Raw genomic sequence first — 9,662 nt, forward strand, 5'->3', positions numbered from 1 at the left:
TTGCCTCGCTCATCTTTCCTACTCCCCGCCTCTTCCGGGCGGCTGTGTTTGACGTTTCAGTGTTATGAGTGTGGAGATTGTGAAGTTCGGTTCAGTGATCTGTGGAAGCGTCCTTTGGGGTCCTCTAACTCTGACAGGCATTCTCCAGGGACAGCTAGAACTCTTCATCACAGGGAGGTGAGGCCCAGTCAACCTAATCACTGCTAAACAGATTGAGACACAACCAAAGGAAGGAAAGAGAGGTAGAGGAATGAGGGAAAGGGGGGGGAAGAGAGAAGGGGAGAAAAGTGCCCACTAGGGCCTCAGTCAGACACCTCTACTCGTTTTCACACTCCAAACAGGAAATGTGTGCTCTCTCTTCCCTAGTTCTTGTTTTCTATGTCTGTGTTGGCTACCTGTGTGTGTGTGTGGGGGGGGGGGGGGTTCAGGTCAATCAGAGCTTTGTTAATGCCTCATTTTTCCACATTGGAAAAGATGGCTGTGAAAATCAGTCTGCCACGACGTTCTCCCCAGCCAGGCTGGCCTCTCATAATCTAACCCACACAATAGCGAGTGCGTGCGTTAGATGACTCCGAGGTCTTATTTTAGCGGGTTAGAGAAGGAGGTACGTCCTGGTACTCTGGGCTGGTTTCAGTTAAGATGGCTGACATTCGGACTCCCACGCACACAGACCTACACCCGCATGCACTACATAGAAAACCCTCGAAGACCTTCTTGTTACTTCATTAGTACGGCCATTACTATTACTCTTTCACGCACGTCCCCCTGTTCTTCCTCACAATAGAGCACCCACACACACAGTTCCAGCCTCGTGCTGGGTGTCGTCATGAGCTGTGTTCGAATACTCATACTAACCGTACTATTTGTGACGTGAATTGAGTATATACTATGCTTATTGGTCATGGTATGGATATAGTTAGTATACCAAAGGTTCCCGGTTGTCGTACTAAAATGTGAAGTATACACGCAGAGGACACTATTTCTGTACTTTAGGGCCCATAATGCAATTCTTCAGGAAATGGGCGTGGCTTCGCATCGTTTGGAAATTTGAAGAAAATGGCGGAAAATATGCAGTCGAAGCACGAGAGCGGATACAAATTCATTGCTTTAACTAATTATGACGAATGTTAAGGTAATGTTGAGCAATATAATAAAGTAATGACTTTTCAAATAAGTAACCTTACACGTTATATTGGCTACGCTGTCCTTACGAACCACATAGCGTATCATTACAGCAGTATGTACCGGTATGTTGTTAGCTAGCTAACGTAAACTCGCTCACTTTTGTACATTGCCTTGGTCCGTACAATTGACCGTATTTTAGCACCCCAAAAAACGTAATACTTACAGATCAACTGTAATGTCAATACCATTGTAAAGCACACTTTCTCCCCTTACTAACAAAATGAATGACATGACCTAAACGCTGCCTGTTTCTGCATGATTGAGCCCTGTCGGGTCTTTTTAAAATGGCAGGTGGGAAAGCGAAACTAATGCGTGATAGTGAGTAGGAGAGATGTCGTGTGGGAAAATTACTTTTTTTCACTCGATCTGTCCAACTTATCACCTTATCGCCTCTAAAATGTAAATAAAACACTGTAAAGAGTTTATATAATGTGTCATTACATACCTATTTGAAGGTTTGTGTTGAATCGGGTTTTTAGGGCGGTGCTAAAGTGATCTTCAGAAGTAAACCGTTTTTTTGAGAGTCATGACAGCTTGCAGTGACGACACAAAAAATGACTAGGTATCCCCCCTTACCCGTCACTGTCCATTTCTTGTTTTTAAACGATGAGAGAAGTGCTACACCTGGTGGAGAGAGATTGTAAGACAGAAATAGTAGCTTTATGCGTGCTGTACGTTACGACATGACACGTCCCGTTTTAACAGAGGGTCTGTTTTTTCAACTTTTCTCCAATACTATAGAGCCATTACCATGTCGATCAACGCTTGAATAGAAACCTAGTTCACGCCCCCGATTTTGAAGTCAACACAGTCGCTACAGTCCCATTAGTTTTCTTTGTAGCCTTGTTTGAATGTCGCGGTTGCGCACATTTGTACGGAATGGGGTGAGTTTGCGTTATATACTCATTAAGAATGTAGTATACAGAATGTTAGTATGGGTATTCGAGCACAGCTATGGTCATTGTGTCATGGCTGTCTGATCGAAGAGTGGCAGAGAGGGGGCGGGGCCTTTAACCCCTGACCTGGGACTCGGCTCTCTCTCTCTCTCTGTCTCTGGGGGAGAGGTGCTACAGCTGTCCTCCCTCTGTCTGCACTGCTCTTTTTAAAGCAGGCCCTCACACATTGCATACCAACACACACATGCTTGCATACTGATACTAACGTATACACATTCACACACTCCCACACTTAGACACAGAGTAAAAGACCTTATCCAAATAGACTCTCACACAGCCATTCTAAGGAAATTACGACCTACTGACTAGTCCCTCTTTCATTTAAAGGAATGACGGCACCACAATGAGGCATCCCAGACATCACTATAGGCCCATCTGCGAGGTCATAACCCCACCCTAAACCACCAATCACAATAGAGAATGAATGGCAAAGCACCAATCACAATGGAGCGACACATAAAAGGGCCAGTCACAATAGAGACACACGCTCGCTCCGCAGCAGCAGGCCAGCCCTTTTAACAGAGATGACCCTAATAAAGGACTGTGGGGCTCCCTGTCTACTTTCAGAGCACTCGTCCCAGATGACTGACTCACACTGCCACTGAGGACTGGTTTTGGGAACGCTGTGTGTTACCCTGTCTAGCCTGAGGGGGGCGACGTGAGCTTCTAGAACTAGATCCGCAGGCTGCTGCTCCAGCTGGGAACATCCATACATACTGGCCTCATGGCTATCATGTCAAAACTACATGATCATAGTCCCCTCACTCTCTACACGCTGATCTAACTAACTCTCTCTCTCTCACACACACACACACACACATAGCTGTGAGCATCTGTGAATATTGAGAGACCATGGCTATCTAACAATAAAACGGTTCCATCTAAACACACGTTGCTTTGCCTTTCACACTTACTCTCTGTCACTCATGTACACACTCGCTCACGTAATCACACTCCCCAGCACATCTGCAGACACAAACAATGAAACACTTACCGGCCCTGTTTATACGATTCACTTCCTCATCGGGCAGTAATTATGAAGACTCCTGTGTAATGTGTAACAGATGATCTTTTCACCACCCTGTCTGTGTCCCCGTTTCCCCTGTCCCACACATACACACAGTTCTATACGAAGGTAATCACAGGCAGCATGTTGTGAGGCATTGTGCTGGGTTCTGGTCTAGACATCTCGTTTCCTGGTGGGAAGGGAACAGGTTCGCCTCTCAACTCTGACTGAAGAACCAGTTACACACAATGGTGGAGAAAAACATAAGCCATATATTCATCAATCATTCACTCTGAAATACGGGTTAAAGGTTTAGGTTGATATCGGCACAAAATGAACATGTTCCTGATCAATTACAAATGTATCTGCTGTTCTGACAGCATGCTCTGTTACTAACATAACTCAAATTGATTGACCCTGATTCTCCGACCCCCAAACCAGTGGCTTCACCCTGATTCTCCGGCCCCCAAACCAGTTTCCTCACCCTGATTCTCCGGCCCCCAAACCAGTTTCCTCACCCTGATTCTCCGGCCCCCAAACCAGTGTCCTCGCCCTGATTCTCCGGCCCCCAAACCAGTTTCCTCACCCTGATTCTCCGGCCCCCAAACCAGTGGCTTCACCCTGATTCTCCGGCCCCCAAACCAGTTTCCTCACCCTGATTCTCCGGCCCCCAAACCAGTTTCCTCACCCTGATTCTCCGGCCCCCAAACCAGTGTCCTCGCCCTGATTCTCCGGCCCCCAAACCAGTGTCCTCGCCCTGATTCTCTGATTAGTGTCATCATTACTGGTTTAGTCTTTTTTTCAGAATCCTCCTCTCTTATTTAAAGTTTGACACCTTTCTCGCTCGCTGTGCCCCTGAACCACAGTGATACTTCAGCCCAACTTTCTTTTTTCTTTTTGTTCTTCAACTTGAGTGTGAGAAGAGGAGCGTTGACAGCCCTTTTAAGTTATTCTTGTGTTGGGTTTTTGGGACGGGCTCTGCACCTCGCTCGCGCACACTATCGGGTCATTTGCATAATGTCTAATTAGTGTGTTAGATCTCTGTTCTGAACACCCTGGGGTAGATGAGAGCGAGGTGCTAATTTAAAGCCACAGCTGCCTGCGTTCGTCAGCAGGGATGAAGCTCTGTAAACCCCAGCACTGACCAAGTGAAAGGAACTGAGTTGCGTAACCTCTAATGTATCTCTCCATATTCCTCTCTCTCCTCCTCACTCTTTCTCCTCCTCTCGCTCTCTCCTCCTCCTCCTCTTCCTCCCCAGACTCAGTGCTGTCCCTGTCACAGCTAGTGCTGGAGACCTGCTCGGTAACCCGTGTGTGTCAACAGAACCATGTGAATGTGTGTTGTAATGTGGTTAACAGCCATGGTTCATGCATTTGCGTGTGTGTGTGCCTGTTTGCATCTATGACCAGAGTCAAACTAACTGCCACCTTCATTCTAGGTCAACTCCAGAACCCACTACTGCATCTCGCTGCTCGGTCCTCATGTCACACACACACACACACACACGTACAGTGTACAACATGTACTGCTGTTAACAAACAGTTATTTTGCAGCAGGTGTTGCTTGAGGATTAATGGCTCTTAATTCTGATACATTTGCATACACAAGTACACACACCCACAATCCCTCACTGATCTATATCATTCTAAATGGCCGCTTTAGCACAGCTGTCCGCCAAATGCTGGAGAGGAGGGAGAAAAGGCTAGAATGTTCCCTGTGGACAATGTGACACGTTTATCAATCTGTCACACTCCATCTCTATCTCGTTCTCTCTCTCTTCTCTCTGGCTCTCTCTCATATAGTGGTTTCACTGCTCTCACTCTTCCGTGTATTCCTGAGTCTCTGGTTATGTGCCACATCCTCTCTTTTGTTTCTATGTGGTCCTCTCCTCACATCCTCTCTCTCTATACCCCTCTCCTGTCTCTCTATACCCCTCTCCTGTCTCTTTATACCCCTCTCCTGTCTCTTTATAACCCTCTCCTGTCTCTTTATACCCCTATCCTGTCTCTTTATATCCCTCTCCTGTCTCTTTATATCCCTCTCGTGTCTCTTTATATCCCTCTCGTGTCTCTTTATATCCCTCTCGTGTCTCTTTATATCCCTCTCGTGTCTCTTTATATCCCTCTCGTGTCTCTTTATATCCCTCTCCTGTCTCTTTATACCCCTCTACTGTCTCTTCATACCCCTCTCCTCTTTATACCCCTCTCCTGTCTCTTCATACCCCTCTCCTGTCTCTTTATACCCCTCTCCTGTCTCTTTATACCCCTCTCCTGTCTCTTTATACCCCTCTCCTGTCTCTTTATACCCCTCTCCTGTCTCTTTATACCCCTCTCCTGTCTCTTTATACCCCTCTCCTGTCTCTTTATACCCCTCTGTTCCTCCCTGCTCCCCCCTCCTCCTCACAGCCTCCAATCCTATGATCCTTCCTTCTCCTCTCTCCTCCCTCCCACATCACTCCTTCTCACAGCCTCCAATCCTCCTCTTTTCCTTCCTGCCCCCCCTCTCCCTTCCTCACAGCCTTAAATCCTCCTCTTTTCCTTCCTGCCCCCCTCTCCCCTCCTCACAGCCTTCAATCCTCCTCTTTTCCTTCCTGCCCCACCTCTCCCCTCCTCACAGCCTTCAATCCTCCTCTTTTCCTTCCTGCCCCCCCTCTCCCCTCCTCACAGCCTTCCATCCTCCTCTTTTCCTTCCTGCTCCCCCCTCCTCACAGCCTTCCATCCTCCTCTTTTCCTTCCTGCCCCCCCCTCCTCACAGCCTTCAATCCTCCTCTTTTCCTTCCTGCCCCCCCTCTCCCCTCCTCACAGCCTTAAATCCTCCTCTTTTCTTTCCTGCCCCCCTCTCCCCTCCTCACAGCCTTAAATCCTCCTCTTTTCCTTCCTGCCCCCCCTCTCCCCTCCTCACAGCCTTCAATCCTCCTCTTTTCCTTCCTGCTTCTCTCTCTTCCCTCCCACCCCCCTGTCCTCCTCACAACCTCAAATCCTCTGTTCCTTCCTCCACTTCCTCTCCTTCCGTCTCTCTGTGCCAGCAAGATCATGGGGTGTGGTAGTTATCTGACACATGTAGTGAAGGGTTCTCTACACACACACACACACACACTAATCCTTGCTCACATTAACGCCACTGCTGTGTGTGCATGCATACGTGCATGTGTCTCGTGTGTGTGCATTTTGTTCTTTCTCCTGATCACCATTGAGAATACATGCTTGTGCATGTGTGTGTACTGTTGACCAATCAGCAGACAGTAGGTATTCCTCCAGACAGCCTACCCTGGCCTGTGGTGAGTCAGTCACTTCTCTCTCAGCGTTTACATCCCAAGTGGCACCCTATTCCCTACATAATGCACTACTTTTGATTAGATCCCCATAACCCCTTTGTCAAAAGTAGTGCACTATACAGGGGATCGGGTGCCATTTGGGACGTCGCCTGGTTGATGTTTGCAGTGAGAGGTTTGGTTTGGCCGTGTTGTCTTTACCCTGTACTGAACTGCATCCTGAATGGACCTGACCCGTCTCAACTATCCCTGTCTGTCGCATGTCTGTTAACGCCAGATGACCAACTCTGACTTGTCTGACCTCTCTCTCTCTCTCTCTTTTCAGCCAACCGGAGAGCTGGTCATGCAGTAACGAACATCCTGGCCAAAGAGTTGATGAAGGAGGACACCCCGCCCTCCTTCAGCAAACCGCTCAATAAGAAGACCAAGGCCGAACAAAAGGAGGAGCCTAGCATAGAGGGGGCGGGGTCACTAGATGATCTCTTAGAGGAAAGCCTATCACGGTCCAGTTAAAAACGGGTTAAAGTTACCCCTTAGCCACAGATCTTGGATCAGCCTACCATACCCATATCCTAACCTCTGCAGGGATACAGAAACTGATCTTAGATCAGTGTCTAGCGGCAACTTCCTCCTACTCTCCTTCATAGGACCACGGGATTGGACAGACTGGGTCTGAAGGGGCCAATGGATGAGTGCGGGGCTCTCACCTTAACCACACCCCCAGGGTTTCGCAGGCTGGCTTGCTATTAGTCGCTTCCACGCTGAGGGAGGGCTCTTGCTCTGCCGTATAAACGTACAGTGTCTGGTCAAGCGTCGGCATCTGCACACATCCACTGCACTCTGTCTATCGCTCATTCAGTCTCTCTTTCTCTATCAGTCTCTCTCGCGCACACTATCTATCCATCTACTCTCCTCTCTAAAGTACGTCTTGAGACAACCCCACAGACACTTTATCAGGAGGGATCCTACATCCCCCCCCCAATCCGGATGGTTGGACTGTCCTACCTATGTGGAGGCCCTGATGTTTTATAGGACAGGCTTTGCTTTTTCACAGGTTTGCTTTCAAACCTGTTAAATGTTGCTCTGTAATTGTCAAATATGCTGTATGTTTGTCTTGCTGTATGTTTATAAAAGAAACAAGTGCCAACCAATACAACTTCAAGTTGCACATGTCAGCCCTCGTGTTGTCCAATAGGAGTTTGTGTTGGGTCAGGGTGGACCAAGGGATAAGTCTAAGTGTGTTTGTGCGCCCGACCGCGCGCGCATGTTCCACAGTCCTCATCTCATTTCCCCGGGTCTTGCTCTTTATGTTCTCTCTGATTCACAGGGAGGAGTCACTATGTCGGTGATAAAGACTATAGAGCCCTATTGGCATCTCTCAAAGGACGTCTCCACTAGCAGGAAATTGTGTGTGTGTCCAGAGCTACGTGTGTGTGTGTGGATGTTAGTGGTTGTTTGTGCATCTATGTTGTGTGCGTGCGTGTGTGTGTGAGTTTGTGCTTGGGTATGCTCTGCCATCTGTAATTACTGTGTGGTTCTGCCTGCCTGTCTGCCGTCATCATAAATGCTATATTTCCTAAACAGCGCTGTGGTCTTTCTGCTGAAGTTACAGCACACTGGAGACCTGCCCCCAAAAAATGCTGAGACAAGTGTGTGTCCCCGAGAGTGTGTGTGTGTGCGCGTGTGCGTGTGTGTGTGCGCGCTTGCCCCTTTAGACTGCAACACCCGTTGCTGAATGTCTGGCCTTTCTGGGTTTGTATTTAGTAACCATCAGCAAATGTTGCCGCCACAACGTTGGTGTAATCCAAGGAGAATGATAAGCAGTTCTGTCAGTTGACCCATGCTATACCAATCCCTATGCAAACATGACATATCCCTACTGCTGATCTCAAGTCAGTCACAAACGGTTAGAACATCTGCTTGAATAACTGTGGTTTTCCCGTAAGCGCTGATCAGAGATCGGTTTGTTCAGGTCTCTGGACTAGAACCAAGCACAACGTGTTGTTATTATCAAGAGCTGAGCGGTCGTTTCGTGATTATAATCGTTGCTTCCTGCAGTATATTTCAACGGTATAAAAAGGACCAACGTTACCGCAACGTCTGTGTGACTTAACAACTGCAGCCAAGGGGCAACGAGGAAACATTTTAGCCCTTAGATTGTAGTTGTTCGCCAGAAACAAGAGTATGACGTGTCGACCGTAGGACAACGTTCCTTGTGCGGATGAGTCATTTCAGGTGATCCTGTCCCTATTATTTAAGTGGTCTTTTTAAAGGACGTTGAGGAAAGGTTGAAAAAACATCACTGGAAAATAATAACATTTTCTGGCCTGATTTTTCTAATTTTTTTCTAGATTTTATTTAATTTTTTTCATTTTATAAGAGCTTGTTTTCTATGTGAATTTTTACACTTGTTTTAATGGACGTTAAAAGTAGAGGTTAAAGTTGGTTTCTGGAGATGTCACTGTGGTAATGTGTATTAAATGATCGTGTGTGCTGTCCGCTACCATTAAAATGACTTCGATAGCAATGTGTCTGAGGATTCTTTTGTACAACAGAATCTATCCTGTGCGCTCGTGCCCGTTCACTATGATGTCAAATACAGAGCTCTGTTCCTGGGCCTCAGCCAGTGGAAATTTCATCTGAGGTACACATCTCTGCACTCCAGGGTTTAGAGGGCGGGGGAAGGGCAACGCTAGTCTATACTAGATCACAGAACACATACAAAGTCCATTTGGAAGCGCTAACACAGAAGCTACACAAAGTCCGAGACTTTACAGACCGATGCTGTATCAACATACACATTCTTTCCTGCTGTGGTAAATGCCGTTGTTGTGGCTGTGTTTCTTCTGTGGGTCCAGGTCCCTGAAGTATGCGGCGACTTTTCCACAGACCTCTGCCAGCCAACGTTCCACAGATCCCAATGAACCCTCACTGGACGAGCACTAGACCGTGTGTGAGCGGGAGAGAGATTTACCTGTTTCTTAATACTCCTCTCCCTAATGGTGAGATAGTGGTTGAGGCCTGTGGTGGGATAGAGGTCTGACTATTATGTCAGGTTCAAGTCATGATTTCCAATAATCTACTCACCCCCTCAGTCAGCCACCCAGAATCAGCTAAGAGAGCCATGGTTTCTCTTGACCAACAAAAGATGACCGCAGTCACCATTGCCATTATGGCTCTAGGCTGATATTTAGGAGTGCTGATCTAGGACCAGTTTTGCCTTTTTAAATCATAATTAATTAG

At 47.4% G+C, this 9,662-nt stretch overlaps 1 protein-coding gene across 5 annotated transcripts in view; it reads left to right on the forward strand.

The window, feature by feature from the left end:
* LOC110488661 (protein diaphanous homolog 1) overlaps positions 1-8,946 on the forward strand; it is a 134,123-nt gene extending 125,177 nt beyond the window's left edge. For 2 of the 5 annotated variants that reach the window (XM_036942772.1, XM_036942771.1), the window contains 2 exons: positions 4,407-4,457; positions 6,745-8,946. In XM_036942772.1, coding sequence (XP_036798667.1) covers positions 4,407-4,457; positions 6,745-6,932 — 239 coding nt within the window. In that variant the 3' untranslated portion in view covers positions 6,933-8,946. Of the gene's footprint in view, positions 1-4,406; positions 4,484-6,744 lie in introns of all 5 variants that reach the window. The other 3 variants (XM_036942774.1, XM_036942775.1, XM_036942773.1) reach the window with 3 other exon arrangements.
* Positions 8,947-9,662: the final 716 nt, after the last annotated feature.

The sequence above is a fragment of the Oncorhynchus mykiss genome, chromosome 14 (assembly GCF_013265735.2).
Source record: "Oncorhynchus mykiss isolate Arlee chromosome 14, USDA_OmykA_1.1, whole genome shotgun sequence".
NCBI classification, from domain to species: domain Eukaryota; kingdom Metazoa; phylum Chordata; class Actinopteri; order Salmoniformes; family Salmonidae; genus Oncorhynchus; species Oncorhynchus mykiss.